This window comes from Phyllostomus hastatus, unplaced genomic scaffold, assembly GCF_019186645.2.
Source record: "Phyllostomus hastatus isolate PE091 unplaced genomic scaffold, TTU_PhHast_1.1 phas_scaffold_501, whole genome shotgun sequence".
Classification (NCBI taxonomy): Eukaryota; Metazoa; Chordata; class Mammalia; order Chiroptera; family Phyllostomidae; genus Phyllostomus; species Phyllostomus hastatus.
The window spans coordinates 70,356,414-70,376,453 of NW_025334033.1; the positions used below are offsets into that span (position 1 = coordinate 70,356,414).

Below are 20,040 nucleotides of genomic sequence, written 5' to 3' on the forward strand. Positions count from 1 at the left end.
TGGCCACCGTGCACCCAGAAGGCGCCGAGTGCTGGTGCCCGGTGTCTTTCCCGAGCGTGCTGCGTCACCTTGACCAAGAGGCCCTGTGTCATTCGGGTTTCTCTCTAAACCGGGGACTCTGAAAAGAAAGTCATGTCAGTTTGCCAGCACACCTGAACGGCTGTTTGAAGGAAAGTATTTCAAGATTTAGACACTGCGGTTGTCTCGCTGGTGCCAGGGTCCAAACGAGAAAAACTCAGCCTGCAGGGGCCGAAGGCGGGGGACCAGCCCACTGACCGTCTCCCAGACCGCTGCCCGCAGGCGGGCACGCCCAGTGGGGTCCGCTCACCCGATGAACGCCGCGCCGTCTCTGGGGCCCCAGCGCTGCCGGGCTCTGGGTGTCCGTGCCCCCCACGCCCACCCGTCTCTGGGCGCGCTGCTGAGAAGTTCGTTAATAGTCACGTGTCTGAAATGCCATGTGGTGTGCATGTGCTGAAGCATGTCGCCTGTAAACAACAGTGTGCATGTCACAGTAGGTGTTGTGTCCTATCACCCCCCGATTCTGGGGGGGCCGGCTGGGCTCAGCCGGGTGGTCCTCCCTCGGGGTGTCCCACACGGTCCAGCCAGTGGCTGGGGGTGGAGTCATCCGGAGGCTTCCGCACCCACGCGGCTGCTCTCGGCGCCACCAGAACGCCCACACCTGGCCTCCCCCTGGGCACGGGGCTTCTGCACAGCGTGGCGCCTGGGCTCCGTCCTGGGGGGGGGGGCTTTTATGGCCCAGCCTCTGCAGTGACATAGCCTTCCAGCCACCAGAGTCACAGGCCTGCCCAGTTCAAAGTGGGGAGAGCATAAGTCCCACGTCTAGACGCGAGGAACGTCATTGTCGGGTTGTAAAAGAGAGAGTGTGGGATGGGGGACCTCGTTGGGGCCGCCTCTGGCGTGTGGTCTGTCGCACGTGCCGTCCGGGCACAGACTGAATCACTGCAGTTTCCCCTGTGTCGTGTCTGTGAGGTCTGCTGGGCAGTTCTCCGCGAATCTGGGTGTCACTGCTGTCTGAGCTGTGAACTTTTCACTAACGAGCACGCATCTCTTTGACTAACAGCCTTTCTGATTTTCCCTAGGAAAAGCGTTCGGCTACATGCGCAGGCAGGTCCATCCCCAAGTCACTGAGGCTGCTCCTGAGGCCCCCCGACCCTTTCTCCGACCACACTGGGTAGCACTGGGGGCGTGTCTCTGCAAGCAGGGAAGCCGACCACGCGGCTGAAATGCAGACGCAGTGGCCTGGGGCCTTTGCCTGTTTAGAGTCGAATCAGCGGGGATGTGGAAGGATGTGGGGGGGCTCCACCGGCAGAGCCCCCCATCTGCCACAGATGAGAGTAAGCCCACCAAGACGTGATCTGCTTGGGGAGGAAAGGCGGCCGATCTCTCAAACCGTCATTGGCTAACCAGTCATGCACTGGGGGCCAGGAGAAGGACCAGGAGCCTGTTCCTCAGTCGGCTTTTATTGGGTTCATGTCGCACAGGAATGCAGGTGAAGCTCATCAGTCAGTGTCAGGCAGTGAGGATCAAACAATCGATAACACAAAAAGAACTATGAGGGCTTATTCTGAGTCAGGCTCAGTTAGCTAAAGGGCTACGAAATTTTGGGAAACAAACTCATACCCTGCTCAGACCCTTATCAGAAAATTGAGAGAATTCTTAGCAAAGCAGGTTTCACAGGATTTTATGCATTCTTTCTCAGGCCTGATCACACCAGGGAACCTGCCCTTTCCAGCACAGGGCTGCACCGCCCTCCGTCATTGTTTCAGGCTTAAGTCAGGCAGGGGAAGAAAGGCAGCCAAGAGATCAGGAAACTTCTCGCAGACAGAACGAGGACTCAGGCTTTGTCGAAGCTGAGGGGCAAGGGTCCATCACCCTCTTTTGCTATAGCCCCCCAAATCCTTCCCTGGGGGCCCTGTGATCGTGCCTATCTTAGGTCGTCCCTCCCTTGAGGAATCTTACCCATCACTGGCTAACCGATCATGCGTTGGGGGCCAGGCAGGGGGAAGTAAAAGGGGCAGAGGCAGCACCTCTGCCAGGGAGACAAGCTTTGTCTCCTTAGTGGCTTAGGGTCCCAAAGTGACTCACTCAGCCTTAGCCATGGGGGGTTACAGCTTCTGAAACCAGGCAGGGCGGTCCCCAACAGAAGGAAAGGAGGGGGTCCACAGCACGCTCCCGGCACTCTGAGGACACTGCTCGGGCTGCAGCTGCCGTGGGTGACAGGTCCGACATGGCATGGCCCAGAGTGGCAGTTGAGAGTCCTGTAACCAGCCCCAGGTTGAATGCCAAGGCCATTCGCTCCCAAAGGAAACCCATTCAAGATCGTCATTTTAGGCAAGTTTCTAGTCTTCTAGGTTGTGCTAGAAGAGTTTAGCTCAGACCATCCCACTGAGGGTCCACTTCTGGGCAGGCCCTGAGCTGGGCCTGGGGCGGGGGCATGATTCCGACCCAGAGGGGCCGCAGAGCGTGGCAGGCAGTGGGTGGTGGGGGGGGGGGTGGAGGGAAGAACGGGGACCTGGGGAGCCCAGGGAAGCGTGGCAGCCAGGGGTCGGAGGAGAAGGCCCGAAAGGGTCAGCAGAGGGGCCAGAGGAGGTGGGGAAGGCTGGGATGGCCTCCGGTGCGGGCAGGGGCTTGGAGACACCCAGGGCAGAAACCGGGGTGCTGTCATTCAGGCTGGAGTGAGGGGTGCGGTGGGGCGAGGTGGGGTGAGGGGTGAGACTGAGGAAGTCAGCGGAAGCCGATGGCCAAGGGCCTCGGAAGCCACGCCAGGGGTTTGGACTGCGTCTTGAAGGCGCTGGTGAGCTCCCAAAGGACCTGGAATAGGAAAGCAACACGGCCGGCTTTGGGTTTTCCTGGTGGGCCTGGCTGCCGGCTGCCGTGGGGCCGGAGGGGAAGGGAGTGAGTTCAGGGCAGTGTGGCCGGTGCCCAGATGTGGGGAACCTGCCCGATTCCCCGAATGGGGTCAGGCCTGCCCTGTACCTGGGCTGCCCCGAGGCTGGCTGTTTGCTAAAACTCGCCCCCACCCTGGATGGAGGCAGCACATGTTTACTGCACGTCTTCAAAGTAACTTCCCAAAGTCGGTGCTAAACCTCCCAAGTATGGAGTGTAACCAGTTCAACCACTTCTCCCCTTGATCTGCAACATTCTTCTCTTTGATGTAATTAGCAACGTTCTTTCCTTGGTTATCTGTAGAAGGCAATCACCTACAGCGGACCTGTGCGTAGGAAATGAGGACCATCCTCCATGAATGCACCCAGAAAGGCAATAACAGCCTGTCCAGGCGGGGGTCGGGGCCTCTCTCTACAGAGAGTGGCCGTGCTGTCCCTCCTTCTCCACAGGACTTCTGCAGTCCACATGCATTTGTCAGCCACGACACACGGACCCCGTGGGCCGGAGTCCGCGTGACTCGGAAGCAGAGGGGCTCTCAGTGCGAGAAGGGCCCCCCGTGTGCATCGGATGCGTGTTCGAGCACACCCGCCGGCTACACGTGTGTAACCCCATCGTGTGGTCGGATGTGCAGGGGTCCCCCTCAGCCGCTGTTTCGGTTACCCGAGGTCCACCCCGGCCCCAAACTACGAAATGGAACACACCGGAAATAAACAGTGCCTAAGGTGTGAACTGTGCACCGTTCTGAGCAGCGTGATGAAATCTCGCCCCATCCAGCTCCCTCCCCCGCCCAGCACGGGAATCGCCCCCGCACCCAGGGTCTCCGAGCTGTGGACTCGCCCCGCCTTCTGGTCGCTCGGTGCCCTCACGGTGCTTGTGTTCAGGGCACACTTGCTTCGTTTGACGACAGCCCCGAAGTGCAAGGGCCGTGAGGCTGGCAGCTGGGATACGCTGCGGAGAAGCCAGGGCGCGCCCTTCGAGTGAAAAGGTGAAAGTTCTCGACTCAGTAAGGAAAGGAAAAAGGCCACGTGCCGACGTGGCTAAGGGGCAAGGCAAGAACGAACCTTGGGCCCGTGAAACTGCACGAGTACAATGAGGTAACTGGAGAAAGAGAGCGGCCGCATGCACACAACTTCCATTACGGTATATCGTTACGCTTGTCTGGGCTTGTCTGTTGGTCACTGCTGTCTTCTGCTGTCCCCGTTCAAGTCTGTAAGCGAAGCTTTACTGTAGACGTGCACATGCACGGAAAAACGTGTCTAGAAGGTTCGGTTGTACCCACAGTCTCAGGCGCCCACCGGGGGCTGAGAACACCCCCGCCCCCCCCTTGAGTAAGGACGGACTTCTGCGTTTAAAAGATTTTGCAGAAAACTTGCTTTTGAAGTTCGTGGCTGGTGAGTCTCACCGACGCACTGACCACCTCACTGACTCCGGCTGTGACTTGTTGCCCTGCTCCGTGTGCGCCCACAGGCCGGCTCCTCACACTTGGGGCTGGGGCCCAGGAGCCCAGACGGAGACCGGCCCGCGTCCGCCAGGGCTCCGTGCGCACGGCCGCACTCGTCCCGGCCCCCCGGCCACGCCCCGGCCAGCCCGCCCCTTACAGTGTGCCCCCACCCTTCCTTGGGCCTAGGGGTGTGCACCCAGCGGTGTGATTGGCCCTTGGAGGGACCCTGGAAAGAGTCTTAGATCGGGGTTTGGGGACAAGGAATTCCAGGATCCCAAGGACCCCGAGCGCAGTCCAGAGGGGGTAGGGTGGGCTCCCGAGGGGCCCGTGTCCTTGGCCTCCAGAGCCAGGGGGCTCTGCTGAAGGCACTGGGCCAGCAAGGGGCCCTCAGAAGCTCGAGGCCCTGGGCGGGGACCCCCCAAGTGCCCAGGTTCTGGGGTGGTAGTGTGTCCTCAGGGGTCCTCCCAAAGTGGGCAAACCTAACCCAGCAACCAGTTTCAGGACAGTTTTACATTAACACTCAGTTTAATCGACGAATAAAATGGATATCACTTCAACCCACGGCATATAGGTGTTTTTTCTGGTCCCAGACTCTTGTGGAGGCCCCAGAGACCCCCGGCCCTGTCCCCATGGAGGCAGCAGCCTGGATGGGACCCCGGCGGCTGAGAGGCTGCCACGGTTGTCTAGGGGAGGGGCGCGGGCAGGGTTTCACCAAACGGCGCTGAGAACCCCACCGGCCCCTAACCTCCGCCGGCTTCTTTGGGGGCTTGGACTCAAGTCACGGGCAATTTGCTGAGGTGCCGTGTGTCCCCGCTTCTGCGGGCGGCGGCCGGCCTGCCCGGGTGCGGAGAGACGGGCCCCAGGGCGGGGGTGGGCAGGGGCCTCTCCCCAGGCCCAGCTGCTGTCTGGACCCTGGGCCCCCAGCGCAGCCTGCCCCTGCTAGAGCAACGGCCCCAAGGTTCATCCCAGCCGACGCGCTCATCCTTCGGCCTCCTTGCATTGCTCTGGAAAACCTTGCTCAGCTGCCAGGTTGGTGACTTTGAACCCTCCCAGCAGCGCCTGCAGCCCTTGAGATTGAGGGAATGACCTATTTTCTCATAAACTCGCCCCACCTCCACCTTTGGACTCCTGGTCAGTCCCTCCCCACCTTTCTCCCTCACCAAACTGCCCGGTTCTTCTCCCCCAACCCCGCGTCCACACCTTAGGGCCTGACCATGAAGCATTTGATGCCTGACAGATACCATCCCGATGGCCCCAGGCTCAACAGGGGCCAGGGGCCCGCCTCGGCATCTTGGGGGTCTCACGCTGCCCCCACCGCCAGGGCTCCCCTCTCGGAGGGGCACGCTGCCTCCCGGCACCGCCTTCTCCCTGCTCCCCTCTCTCCGTCCCTCGCCTGGTCTGCGTGGAGGGGCCTTACGGGACGGTGGGAAGAGCTCAGGGCCCCAGAGTAAAATGCTCCAAGGCAGGCTCACCCAGTCCTGCGACCCAGAGAAGCTGTACCCCCTCGGGCCTGGGGTCACCAGGTGGCCTCTCCTGCTGTGGGGTGTTCGCTCTGCCCCCGCCCCCACAGCAGGCAGACTGGAGCCCCAGCCCCCAGGCCTCGGGATGGGCCCCCACAGGGTGACCGGGTTAAAGTGAGCTCGTCGGGGTGGGCCCTCACCCAAAGTGACTGGCGTCGTCGTGAGAAGGAGAGACTGGGACGAAGAAACAGACACAGTGAGGAAGAGATGTGAGGACACGGAGAGCAAGCGGCCGCCTGCAAGCCCAGGAGAGAGTCCTGGGCTGGGTCCCCCCTCCCGACCCCTCGGAGGGAAGCGACCCCACGCCTGGATGTCAGACTTCCAGCCTCCAGAACCGCGTGGCACCCGGCTCGTGGCACTTCGTCACAGCAGCCCGAGGACACGGACTCGGCCGCCCTCTGAGTTTCTGAAAGGCAATGACCACGTGGAGGTTGTGCGTGGAGGGCGAGGGCCGGTGACTCACCGTGCCGTGAGCAACCACTGGGCGCCCGCGGCGCGCAGGGGCCACGCCCGAGCGCCGGGGTGGGGACAGCGCGGCCACCTTGTGTCGGGACCTTTATTTGCTTCCTCTACTCCCTCGGCCCCCCTTCGAGTGGAGCCCACCTCCGAGACCACTGCAGTCCTCACGGGCCCTGGTGAGTCACTGAGCACGCAGTAGGTGCACAAGGAATGCCCGCAAAATCGTTTGACGGTGGATCTGTAACAGCGGCAAAGGGTCCCAGTCTGCAACGGACGAGTCTGCACTCGGGGGGCTGAATACTGTCTAGTGGTCAGCAACGCCCAGAGGAACCAGTCACAGTCTGGGCCCCGAGCGGCCTCATTTGTTTCCTGCCACATCTGGCCCGTCTCGCTCTGTGGGGTGCCGGGTGTCGCGCCCTAAGTGGCGGCATCTCCTGGGCTGTCACGACCTCGTCCCTCCGGGCATGGGCGCAGAGCTGCGCTTTGGAGCGAGTTTTGAAGGGAAGTTACATTTTCCGGGTGTGGCCAGAGGAAGTGTGCAGAATCTTAATCCCAATAACCCTGTAAGTCGTGTTACACGGACCTTTTGAGAGCTCTGCTTTAGTCTTCAGTAGGGAAGCAAGGGAGGGAGGGAGCGAGGGAGGGAGGGACGCCCCAACATATTTGGGGCAAAAGCAGTCCCTCGCAGTGTGTGGACGTCAAGTGACGCTGGGCAGGGGTTTCAGCACGCAGAGGGTGCGCATGCCAAGCACACACATCAGAATGCCGTCTTTCCCTGCAAACAGTGAATGATTACAGACGCCGAGGGTCTCAGGGAAAATACGCTGGGCCCGTGGCTTTTGTTCCCCTTCGGGCCATTTTCCTTTGCCTCTGCGGGGCCCAAAGAAACCGGCGTGGATGTGCGGCTGGCGGCTGGCCGCGGCACCCCAACCCGTACGTGCGGACGTGTTTTCAAGTCCCAGGGCACGGGCTCCAGGTTCGGCCCACACACACTTCCTGAGGGGCTGAAACACGCCAGGCGCCGTGGGAACGCACGAGGGGCCCCTCGGGAAAGAAGGGGACAACCTCGCAGGACCCCCCAGTTGCATGACAATAGGTGGAGCGTTAGGGCCTGCCAGGCACGGTGCCCAGCTGGGGGATGGGCGGGAGCGGGAGGGAGCAAGGGAACAGCCCATCCCTACCCCTGAGGCGATCGATTGCAAATTCCTGAGGGGGAGAGGTCACAAGGGCCCCATCTTCTCTTTCCTTCTCGCGGCAGTCCAGAGCGGGGCAGGTCGCCACACCCATTTTATGGATGTGGCAACCGCGGCGTGAAGGTCAGTGCCTTCCCCATAAAACTTCTGGGCGTCAAAGGTCGCGGTCGGCGGAGAGAAAAGGCAGCCCATGGGACAGGAGAAGATGTTCGCAAAAAGTATATGCGGTAAGGGGTTCGCATCCAGAATATATAAGGGACTCCAATGAATCCAGAAAGAAAAAACCCCAAGCCTAATTAAAAAATGGGCAAAAGCTTTGACTAGATATTGCTCCAAAGAGGATAAACAAATACACGGCAAGCTCATGAAAAGATGCTCCCCGTTACTAGTAATGAGAAAAATGCAAATCTAACCACGAAGCGTTGTCACTGCCCACCAGGCAGGCTGGCTAACTCTCAAAAGGGAAAAGCCAGCCCTGGCCGGAGTAGCTCAGTGGATTGGGTGCCGGACTGCCAGCCAGGGGTCACGGGTTCAGGTCCTGGTCGGGGCATGTTCCTGCCTGGGTTGCGGGCCACGTCCCCAGTGTGGGGGGGCGTGAGGGGCAACTACACATTGATGTTTCTCTCCTCTCTCCCTCCCTTCTTCTTTCCGGAAACACATAAAATCTTTAAAAAGAGAGAGAAAGGAAAAACCAAGTGCTGGTGAAGATGCGGAAAAGCGGACCCCCGTGCGCTGTCGGTGGGACGTGGAATGCACACGGACAACAGTGTGGTGGTGAGTGAGGGGGTGCGGGGGTGGAGGCGGAAGAGAGTAGAGTGGAGATAAATAGTCATGGGAAAAGTACAATAAAGATTAATTTAAAATACTTCAAAGGGTTTTTTAGGAAGGCGGCCTCGTTACTTTCTGGTTGTGGCTTGCGTGGCAGTGCCGGCCCAAAGGTGGTCATTTCCCGTCTCCCGAGACCGAGGTTACGGCGGGGGAGGGAGGGGATCCTGCGCGCTTGCGCGGGGACCGGAGCGTTCTGTCGGGGCAGGGCGTTCCTTCCCAAACGAAGCCTACACAGGACACAGTACCGGCCCTCACGCCCATCCCCCTCCGTGAGGCCCACAGCAGCCACAGAGTGGGCAGGGCGGGCCGTGTCACGCCCGTTTACCCGGGTTTAGACCAGGGCTTCTCCACCCGCGCACGGTTGCCATTCGAGGCTGGAGGACTCGTTGTCGTGGGGGCTGTCCTGTGCACCGTGGGACGTTCAGCAGCGCCCTGACTTCTAACCACCAGATGCCAGCAGCACCCCCCCGCCCCCCGAGCTGTGGCAACCAGAATCTCCACAGACCCTGCCGCACGCCCCCTGGGAGGAAGCACCGCCTGCTGGAGAAGCACTGATTCACGGGGTCTGCGCCAAGGTCGCACAGGGTCTGCGTGGAAACCGGACCTTCTCATCCCACGACTCCTGCACTTGAGGTCCCTCGAGACTCACCCCCACCCTTCTCTGCCGTGTCCCATGGCCTGGAGCAGAGCATCCAGGGAACATCACTGGCCTCACGGACCTCTGGCTCCAGGTGGTTGGGCCAGTGGGAGGCACAGGTGAGGGAGGGGGGCAGAGGAAAGGGGTGGGAGTATTCAGCGCCCCTTCACTGCCTCCCTCCCTGCACATGGGCTCTGAGGGGGCCTCAGCCAGCCGGGCCCTGGCGGCACCAGTGCCTCCCTCTCCCCAGTAAGGCACGGGGTGGGGGCGGGTCCAGGCTCAGGGCAAGGACTCAAACTCAACACTCAGCGCGCTGCAGCCGTGCATCAAGACCTGGCCTTCCGCAAGCTTTCCGCCGCCTGCCACCCGCCCCATGTGCCCTCCTCCCTCCCAAGCCCTCTAATCCCGGGTCAGTAATGCTCCTGCGCTGTGCCTCTCCCCACCTCGGGCCGAGTTATTTCTGTCCTGTCTTATCCCCGCCCCCGGGCACAGGGATTCGGGAGGAAAAAAGAAAGGCATTGCATTTCATCCTATACACATGGACATGGAATTATATGAGGGGATACCCCCCAAATCAGAGTTTATTGATTAAAAATTGTGTATTCATTCTTACATGTTTAAACTTCAGTCACCTTTGAAGTACTACTCTCCATTTGATACAAAAATACACCTTTGGAAATGTTCTTGCACTGCTCCAAGCAGTTTTGAACTCAACAATTTTGATGGTTTCTAGTGCTTCTGCTGTTGCGTTGCACCTCTTCCATAGCAAACGTTTCCTTTTGAGGACTTTTTTCATCCAGGAAACGAAACAAAAGTCACTAAGGTGAGATGGGGTGAGTATGGGGGGGGGCACTGGGGGAAGGGTCGTGCATTTTTGGTCAAAAACTGTTAACACTCAGTGCGGTGTGGGCAGGTGAGTTGTGAACTGGACGAACGTGCTGTCTTCCAGAAAAGCTCACTGACGCCCCGGGCAGCCCCTCACAGCCACACCAGCTGGCGCAGGCACAGATGGGCGCCGGAACACGCACCTGGGGGGGAAGCCTGTCCTACAGGGGCCCGCCCTCCAGAAGATCATTCCGGGGTGTTTTTGGTCCCCCCTCGTACTGTGTTTTTCCCATTTTCCTTCAGTACCTGGGTATAAAATTTATTAAAGTAGCTCTTAAACTTTTTTTTTTAGAACTTTCCTGGACTGTCCATCACAGGATCCCTTGCAACCGCGCTTTGCACGTGACCGGCATCCAGCACACGTCTGCCGAATGAACGGATGCCCCGCCACCCCGGCACCGCCGGGGGCTGTGGCGCAAGGGTCCTCCTGGAGGCACGGGCTTATCTGGGAGCGGCTCCCGGTCGCCTCAGAGCTCCGTGGTCACAAACTAATAGCTTCAGAACGACTGCTCCTTGACATGGATTTAAACTGGGTGCATTACACTGACAGCATGCATTTTATTTTTAAAAATGAAACGGTATTAAATTAACTAGGGCAGTGCTCTACACGTCATATTTTTTAACCGCTTGTTTTGGAGAAACCGTTAACCCACTTAAAATACTAATCATCAACCGCTCCGGGCTCCTCCTGCACATAGAGCCTTCTCGATTGTTCAGCAATTATTCTCCTAAAAGCGCACATTTTGACACCTGCAGGCAGAATTTACTTTCAGGGCCTCCCACGACACTCCTCACTTTAGATCTTTTTTTTCCCCCTCCTTCGGTCTTTTCGCTTTCCTTGCGCAGGGCGGCACAGAATAAACCAAAAATGCTTTGCCTGCTAACTTTCAACGAAATGCAAAGCCGGGGCCAGAGAGAACGCAATGATTTGCAAGTGCCGGTCCAGATTCGGCTCCTTGGGCATCACGGCGATGCGCCAGTGCTTCTCACGCGCGAACTGTGTCCACTCCAACGGTCTCCCTCCTGCACCCCTCCAATCCCGGTGCCTGCCACCGGGGCTCCTGCAGGTTTGGGCACTGGACACCCCGGGAAGCAGGATGCATGTCAAAGTTAACCTTCCCCCGGTAAGCTCCTCTCTCCAGAGCGATCAGCGAGGGGACAGAATCACGTGACTAGTGGTGCACATGCAGGGGTTTCCTCCCACGGTTCATGATCAAGCCAAACCAAAGAATACAATAAAAGCCCATTGGAGCCGGTGGAGCCTCGGGATAGGCACCGGTGGGCGGGGTCTCCGCGGGACGGGCCCCCCCGGTGGGCGGGGCCTAGCGGGGCCCGGGGAAACCGCCGCTCCCGCGGCTCGCCGGCTCCCTGGCCGCCCCGCGCACTGGCGCGCGGGTGCTTCCGAGTTTCGCGAGCACCGCGGCGGCGACAGGACGAGGCCGGGAGGCCGCCGTTGGGGCCGGTCGGCGCCGCGCACACGGCACTAGTTGTTGCCATCCGCTTCGGACGTGCCGTTTCCGCGCCTCTTGTGCCCCGTGTTCTCTCCGTCCCTCACCTCCACCGCCGGCACCGGCCGGTCGCCGCACACGCAGCCCCACGCCCGCTCGTCTGCCTCGGCCCGGCTCTCGCGGCCGGACCCTCGTCGCCACCGCCACCCGGCCTCGGACCGACGCGAGCCGGGGAGAGACGCAGGAGGGAGCGAGAGACAGGACCCGCGCGGGTCTGGGGAGCGGGAGAGCGTTAGGGCACGTGACGGCGCGTTGGCCAATGGCAGGGCGTCTGGCGGGAGGCGGGGCGGGGCCTACGGGAGAGCGGGGTGGGCTGCACGGGAGCCGCGGCCCGGGGGCGGGGAGGGAGGGGAGGGGAGGGGAGGGGCGGCCCGGGGAAGGGGTGGGGCGGCCCGGGGGAGGGGCGGAGAGACGCCGCCGCCGCCACCGCCGCCGCCGCCGCCGCGGCTGCCGCAGCCTCTGGGAACCTGGAAAAGGGGAAGCGCGAGCGAGCGAACGGCTCAGTCCCCGGGCGGCGGCGGCGGTGGCGGCGGCGGTGGCGGCGGCCGGGGCGGGGGCGCTGCTGCTGCTGCTGCGGGGGGCCGGCGGCGGGGGCGGCGGCGGTGACGGCCCGCACCAGCCATGCCGAATAAAACCAAGAAGGAGAAAGTGAGTCGGGGCCCGGGCCACGAGACGGACCGGCGGGAAGGGACAGGGAAAGGGGCCGCGCGGAGGGCGGCGGGGAACTGCCCGGGAGCGGGGCGCGGCGGGACTCGGGGTTCTGTGCCCGGACCCCCGGCGCCGGGGTCCGGAGGGCTCTGGGGGCGCCTCTCTGCCCGCTCTCGGGGTGGGGGCGGGGGTGGTTCGCGCCGGGCGGGAGGTGCTCGGGCCGGGGCGGGGGTCCCGACGGCCGGCGTGGGCGCCGGCGGCGGCGCGCCCGGTGGGCGTGAGCGGACAGGTGCGGCGGCGGAGGTGGTTGACCCGGCCTCGCAGACCTGGGCCGGGGCTTCGGGGTGGGGGCTGCAGACGCCTCGGAGGGACGCGGGCGGGGAGCGAGCGGACTCCGCTTAATGCTTAGGAGGGTTTGCTCCCCAGAGGGCCGCCCTAGGGCTCCGAAACACTCCTCTTCGGGGTGACGGCGGCGATGGCTGCGTGTGTTGCGTTTTTACTGGGTGTGGGGCGGGGTGGGGGGGTGGGGGAGAATGTTTCCGCCTCAGGTGGAGCTCTGGAGCGTTTCGGTGTCACCCCAGAAATCCCCGCTCACGGGGCTTAGCTGGGAGCGAAGAAAGGAGTGTGGGGTGCATCCTTCAAAATGCTGACAGTGCTGTATGAATTTGGGTTTGTCTGTTTCTGCTTAAAGTTTTCAACCCCAAACACATAAAACGGGAAACCTGAATTTGAGTGGCCAGGAGGGTGGCGTCGCAGTCTAGTATAGTATAGCTACCCTAAGCAATATGATGGAGAATTTCTTGATGGTATTAATTAAAACTATCACGAGTCCTTGTTAAATCGGTTGTAAAACTGCATTTTGATTTATCTGTTGTTTAGCAACCTCAACTTTGGGAAGCCTAACTAATTCTTGATGTTTCCCAGGAATTACCAAAAGCAGGAAAAAGTGGGAAAAGTTCAAAAGAAGGACAAGACGGAATAGAGCCAGAGGTAAGTATTCTCCAATACTCAAAATGTTCTGCTTTTTCGTGAGCAGCTTCGAACACAGGGCAGAAACATCAAGGCCGATAAAATGTATGGTTTTGTCATGTTTCCTGTACGAGGTTTTTTCCCTAATGTCTTGCGTCACTCTCACTTTTAGTTATTCTGGTTTTCACTATTCTGCTTTGGGTAAACACGAGTGTTGTCGCGCCTCTGCGTGCCGCCAGTGTTTGCAGACTCCCTCCCCTCCCCTCAAAGGGAGCAGCTGGGCGGCTCCGCCCGCTGGAGTTACCCGGGTTCCTTTCCGCTCTCATCCTGCCCCGTCCTCTGCAGGCACCAGGTCCTTCTTCCGGTGGCTCATGCTCCGGCCACCCCCCTTGCTGTGCTGGGTGCTGCTGGTTTCCTGGGCCGGCTCCCTGGTGTGTGGTCCCCTGAGCCTCTGTCCCCCATAGTGTCCGTACGCGTGGGTTTACCTGGTTTGGGCATTTTTGTACAGTGTCCAGTCTTTCACATGTTCTTTCTGTCTGTACTGGCCAGTTCTGACTCCCTTTGCTTCTTGACGTGGGGCTCGTAACGGGACAGCCGGAGTGCGGGGTGAGGACTGCGGCTGCCCAGCGGCGGGGTTCACGTGGCCCCTGGCACGGTTGTGCTTTGAGGGCACGTGCAGAGCCAGCCCCCGGCTTTGCCTCCTCGCTCCAGGCAGAGCTCGCAGGCGCTTCTGAGTCGTGTGCAGAGCGGGGGCCGCCTGGTGTCGCCGTGTCGGGCTCTCCAGAGCCGGGTCATGGGTCCCGCAAATCTGTCGCCCTCCCCAAAGCCAGAAGCAGAAACCCAAAAGGGCTCCTTCACAGCCAGCAGTCAGTGGCTGTTTGTGCCCAGCCTCTCTCGGCCCTTTCTTTATGGCAGACAGTCAAGCTCTGCGGTGGCATTCTTGCGTGCGACTTGCCCACGTCCCTGTCACTCTTTTGACCACACGGACTCACGTGAAGCTCAGTCCCTCCGGGAGGATGTCCGCTCTCTGTTTCTCTTTACTGGTTCGCTGGTCTCCCGTTGAGACTGCGGAGACTCCCTAGCGCGCCCGGGTCGCTCACGGCCAGACTCCGCTCACTGTTCTCGTCGGGAAGGCGTATCGACGGGTTTGGTTCATTCGTGCCTCTTCTGGCGGAGAGAACCCACCTGGCTGTGAGGATGGCCGACCTGAAGCTTGAACCTGGAACACCCATCAGTAACTGGAAGGCACCCAAACCGCCCGTGTGTCAAATGCGTGTGGTTAAGGGGTGCCCGACTGTCAGTTGCTGAGGACCCTCAGGGTGGGGCCTGCGGCGCTGATGCGAGGCCCAGCTGTCTGTGTTTTTCCTGGCGCCGCGGTCCAAGAGCCGGAGCTGCAGAGCTGGAGGTCACCCTGCAGACTCTGACCCGCGGGACCCTCCGCTGCTTCCTCCTGAGGGTGCCCGAGGCGACCTGGCAGCCTCGGCATGACGCGGGCGGGTGGCTGTGTCGGCTCCTCTGCAGGAATACAGATGGAGGCCCTGAGTCCGTCGGAACTCGGAGGCGAGCCTTACTTTTCCATTGCTGTTCTCTTGCCTCCGTCTCCGTCTCGGGTCTTCCTGTCGAGTTCCGCCCACTCGGCAAACGTGGTTGACTCGGGCTATGGCTGCACGCTCTGCCCCTCCCGTCTCTCAGGACCCCTGGGACCCGGGCACGGCCACCTGGACGTGCACGCTGGTTTGCCGTCCCCATGCTGCCTTTCATGTCGCGCCCCCCTCCCGGCCAGCCTTCGCTCAGCCACCCCATGAGCGCGCCTCCATCAGGGCGGCTCCCACGTTCGGCTGCACAGGCCGAGATGCGCAGGCACTGCCTGGCGTGGCCGGCTCTGGGTGTCATCGCCACAGAGAAGGTGTCCCAGAACGTGGCCCGCCTGCAGCCACCTTAGCACACGGCCCCAAGTGTGGGCTGTCCCCGTTGGCTGTGAGCTGGCCGCGCAGAGGATGCAGGTGGCGGCGTGCCTGCGCCGCACGGTGCTCTGGGTTCAGACGAGGACAGGCTGCCTGTCGGGTTTCGGGAAGGAAGGACGTCCATCCAGGGGGCAGAGGGCGAGGGAGTGGAGCGGCGTGGGGAGAGTGTCTGGGCCCCGAGTTTGGGAGTTTGGACGAGGAGACCGCTAGCTCCTGGCGCCCGAAATCCATGACCTGACCCTGTGGCCCTGTTTCCTCGTCTGTAAAGCGATGTGGACAGTTTCAGATTTGGCTGTTTGTAACTCCGTGGGACAGACTAGGGGTGGGCCCCCCAAAAGAAGTTTTCCCTGCAGTATGTCTGGCAGGATTTACCCTCCAGTATAACAAAATACTGGTCACAGTTTTTGCCTTTTCCTTGGAAAGGAAACCTAGAAGTTTCCTAGAAACTTCTGCTCCTTGAATAATGTGTATTGGTGCTTCTTTTTCTTTCCTCCAAGTAGAATGTTTACCCACAGGCGTCCTGGAAACAAAAGTTTCTGCCCAGTCCCTACTGCCGGTTTATTCCATGGCGCACTTTTAAGGAGCGAGGCCGCAAATGGGCCGAAGGGCCAGTTGGAGAGGGACACTCTGGAGGGACAGAGGGAACTCGTCTGGGAGCTGCTGTTCTTGGTATGACACTCACGTCGGTGGAAGCGCGCCCGGGGACATCTCGTGGATATTTAGAATCTTAGTCAGTTGCTCGGCGAGCCCTAAAGGCCACCTGGGGGGCCAGGCCAGGCCACGCAGCGGCGGTTTTGTGTTGTAGTTCCTGCGCTGTGTCTGCAGTGGTTCGTGTTAAGCCCGTGAAAGGTTGTGCAAGAGTCGGCCTCTGGTTGTGCATTTTACGTGTCCTGCCTCGGCTTGGTGTTTGTTTGAAAGTCTCTACAGCAACTCTGACGTAATATTTGTTGCTGTGAAGGAAGCTCAACAATCTGTTCTCCATCTTGGTAGCTCCTTTTGACACCTACCTTTAGGAATAACTTTTCTCTCTCTCTCTCTGTAACCTGTCCCCTTACGTGTCCCTGCCGCTGCCCCGCCCCACCCCTCACCCTCGAGTCTAAGACAAGGAGCCAGGCTTGCTTGGCTCCTTGTACAGGGTGGGTGGAGATTAAAACAGAAATGTTGAAAATATTGATTAACTCATCTAATAGTAACAACGCCCATTACATGGCAACATAAATCACACGCTAATGAAAAATACCCTTTCAAGAAAATCTGCTTGACTTTCTAGCCACTGTCCCCACAGCAGGAGTTTTGGTCGGTTGGAAGGGGACAGGAAGGTCATTTTGTCGGCAGGTGTGTTTCTGGGGTGGCATCCGTGATGAGCACCCCGGGGAGGGGAGTCCCCGACTCCCTGCGCCCAGAGCACCGAGAGCCACTCCGCAGGCCCCGGCCTGGACTCGGGCTTCTGCCGGGGGCCCCCTCAGCACATCCCCCGCGGTCCTCTTCCCAGCTCTGCCCGTGCAGCCCTGGACCGGACTGCAGAGAGACTCAGAGATGACCCAAGGGAATCCTGCTTTAAATTTTTTTTTTTAAAAGATTTTATTTATTTATTTTTAGAGAGGGAAGGGAGGGAGAGAGAGAGAGAGAGAGAGAGAGAGAGAAACATCAATGTGCGGTTGCTGGGGGTTATGGCCTGCAACCCAGGCATGTACCCTGGCTGGGAATCGAACCTGGGACACTTTGGTTCCCAGCCCGCGCTCCATCCACTGAGCTACGCCAGCCAGGGCCCTGCTTTAAATTTTTAAAAAAATTCTTGTGTAATTACCATGTAGGAAATGGAATTCTCCACTTTCAGTTGCCGCCTTTTGGTTCACTCCCCCCCGAGACTCCGCTGGAGAAAGATGAGGGGGGTCAGAAGGCGTCGCTGCCGGGGGAGGAGGGCCAGGAGCCCGCCTCCCCGGGGGTAGTGGGGAAGCAGCTCTTCCACAGCTGTCCCCTTTCTAGCGCCCACTCCTGCCCTACTTACCAGCCCGGCTCTTGGCCGGCCCCGAGAGCCTCCAGTCGGATCCACTGCTCCGGGGGCAGGGGCGCCTCCTCCTGCAGCCTGTGTGGGGCCGGGGCCTCCCCGGGCGGCCCTGTGCTCTGGGGGGAGTTCGCCAGCACCGCCGGCCTCGCCCGGGAGAGGCCGGATGCCTCCTGGAGGGCGGGATGGCCCGCTGCCGAGACCAGCGCTCCGGGAGGTCTCCTCCGAGACGTACGTGCAGCACGCCAGCTCGCAGGTCCTGCCCGCCGGGCACGTGTGCCTGAGAGTAGCCCCGTCGCCCGGAGCAGCAGTGCTGGGGCACCCGGGGCGGGGGCACCGCCCCTGCGCAGTCTTCAGAGCCCGCGAGGGTCCCGGAGAGCTGCGCTGAGTGGTCCGTGGCTGGCTGATAGGTTTCACAGTAGAAATTAAAACGGAAAGCGTTAGGTTACTCGTGAATCCATCTAGAACGACAGCAGCACACCCGTCACACGTTAACACGAGCTGCACGTTTTCATGAGAAGCCATCGCAGAAACGCACCGAGAACGTGGTGGCAGAGCTCCGTTTCCGCAGACCCCTCCGGGTGTCTGATTTAGCGGACGGCAGCTGGCCTCCCAGGTGTGCTTCCGAGTTCAGGCCGTCCGGCCACGTGCCTGTAGCCAGGGAGAGTTGACGTGACGGTGGGCGCAAAGGCAGCCTGTGTCTCAGTGTTGTCACACACCCGGCAGCCCCCGGGAAGGGCCTAAGGGACCCCGCTCTGAGGACCGCCGGGGATCCTCTCCCGGGCCCCCGCACTCCTCCGCTGAACCCCTTCGTCCTTGTGGCTCCAGCTCACGTCCACTTACTCTGAAGTTTAAGGAGGATTGCTGAGCCCATCGTGGGCCACACTTTTTCCATCTTTCACATTTAAGTATTGGCTCTGGTGACTAGCACTCGTCCTGCCTGGGACCACTCCCTTTACCCGGGACCTGCCTCCCTGACTAGACTGAGCCCTCGAGGGCCGCTGTCTAACTCGAGGCTTCTCTGCACTTGCCATTTTTGTCGGAGCCTGGTGTCAGGGAGCGTGCGGGGGCGGAGAGGCGCCCCCCTGCACCTAGGGGAGCTGGGGAGCCGGTCTGCCACCAGCATGAGTCACGGTGACATTTTCCTAAGTCACAGGGAAAATCCGGCTGAACGATTCCGGCTGTAAAACGTCTCCGAGGTTCCCGAGAACACTGGGGGCCCCCCCAGCGCCAGGGCACCGGGGGTGTCTGGTTCAGCACAACCCCGCAGGCGACTGTCTTGCATTTTCTCGCCTGCGGCTCAGTGTCCGCTCCGCGGCCGTCCCGGTCCTGCTTCCTGCCCAGGTCTGGGAGCAGCCTCTGCGGAAGTGCGGCTTCCCCGCCCCAACACGCGCCTTCCCCGCCGCCGCCGCCGGGGGGAGCCAGAGGACGCGCCGGGAGTGCCGCTGCCCGGGGCTGGGCCGTGCCGGTCGGGGGACCTCGGTTTTCCCTTCTTCTTAAAGGTGTGGGTTTTAAAGGCGGGGCTACCCCTGGCTCTCAAGGAACGCTGCTCTGACCTCAGGCCGTGTTTCCCCGCGGGATTCCCAAAGTACCTGGCAGCCCTGGGGTGGTAGACCTGCGCGGTCCAGGAGGTTCGCCTCGGGCCGCTCGCGTCTGTTTAAATCAGTGAAGAGTACATTGAGTTTGGGAGTTCGGTTCCCCGGCCACAGCAGCCACATTTCCAGTCTCATTGGACCATCTCCCACTTGACAGAAAGGTGGGGCAGACAGAGCTGCCCTACTCCCCGGCAGTGTTTTCCAAGATACTTCCAGTGGGAGCACGTTGAACTTCGTCAGCTTCTGCTTTTTAATGTGAAATGTCAAGTTTAAGGTTAAATTTAAAGGAGGAGAAGACGGATTGGCGAAGGGACGGAAGTGGACGAAGCGAGCGGAGGGAGGAAGGGGAGAAGGAAGGGGAGGTCGGTGGCGAGATGGGAGGGAGGCCCTGTTCCCACGTGGCCTGGGACCCTCCTGCGCTCCCAGGGCCTGACCCGCGGGCGGGAGGGCGGGGACCGCCACTCCCTTAGGAGGGGCCTGGAGACCCAGGGAAAGTGCCCTCCTCAGCTTCCTTTTTGGGCGTTTTGTCTTCATTCATCACAACACACACCTCGTTAAAACACAACGTAGTACAGAAGTGTACCTCGGGCTCCGAACGTTCTCAGCTGAGCTCATTTCTCCCCGTGCTTCCCTGCCGTCTCAGCAGCCCGTCCCACTGTCCCCTCCCCGCATCAGCCAGAGGTCTGGGAGGTCTCCCTGACCCCTCGGCCTCTCCATCTGCATTTCCACTCTGTTGGCCAGCGCCTCCATTTCCCCCGGAATTCTCTGCCTTGTGTGGTGCTCTCCCATCGGCCGTGCTCGTCTCTTGTCTGGGCAGCTGTGGCTCCTCTGCTGCCCTGCCCCCCCCCAGCCCACGCCCCCACCGAGGCCTGCGCAGCCGGTCGGGAAGGAAGACGGGCCCCTGGCCCCGTGGGCTAGGGCGTTGTCCTGTAACCCAAAGGTGGCGGGTTGGATTCCCAGTCAGGGGCATCCCTGGGTTGTGGGTTTGACCCCCAACCCCGGTCTGGGTCCTGGGCACCTGCAGCCCCCACCCAGGCGTGCACGGAAGGCAGCCGCTCGATGGCGCGCTCTCACACCGATGTCTCTCTCTCTCCCCGCCCCTCTAAAAGCAACGAGAAAACGTCCCCAGGTGAGGACAAAGAAAAGGAAGATGTATTGGTGTCATTACCACACTCAGACCCTCTCCCTGAGCTTCAGGTTTCCCTAGAGATCAAGGTCAGGTTCTCTAACCTGGGCTGGTGGCTCTGAAGGGTCTGCGGCCACTCCAGGCCCACCCCGTGCCTCCCTGTCTCCCCGCTGTGACCTGTGGCCATGCTGAGCCCTAGGCTCTCGGTGACACCTGCCTGGACATGGCTCCTCGCACGCACACACATGCACACGCACACAGGTTCATGCGCACACTGCTGCCCTCCTGCGGGTGCTCACACCCACCCCCCAGAGGGGCCTCCCTGACCTCGCAGGCCCCTCGGGCTGCTGCCAGG

General features: G+C 60.9%; 1 protein-coding gene across 3 annotated transcripts in view; it reads left to right on the plus strand.

Moving 5' to 3' along the window:
• Window positions 1-11,831: 11,831 nt before the first annotated feature.
• The window catches only part of PPP2R5C (protein phosphatase 2 regulatory subunit B'gamma), a 104,937-nt gene continuing 96,728 nt past the window's right edge, over window positions 11,832-20,040 (plus strand). The window contains exons 1-2 of one of the 3 annotated variants that reach the window (XM_045822537.1): window positions 11,832-12,026; window positions 12,951-13,016. In XM_045822537.1, coding sequence (XP_045678493.1) covers window positions 12,000-12,026; window positions 12,951-13,016 — 93 coding nt within the window. In that variant the 5' untranslated portion in view covers window positions 11,832-11,999. The remainder of the gene's footprint in view (window positions 12,027-12,950; window positions 13,017-20,040) is intronic. The other 2 variants (XM_045822538.1, XM_045822539.1) reach the window with 2 other exon arrangements.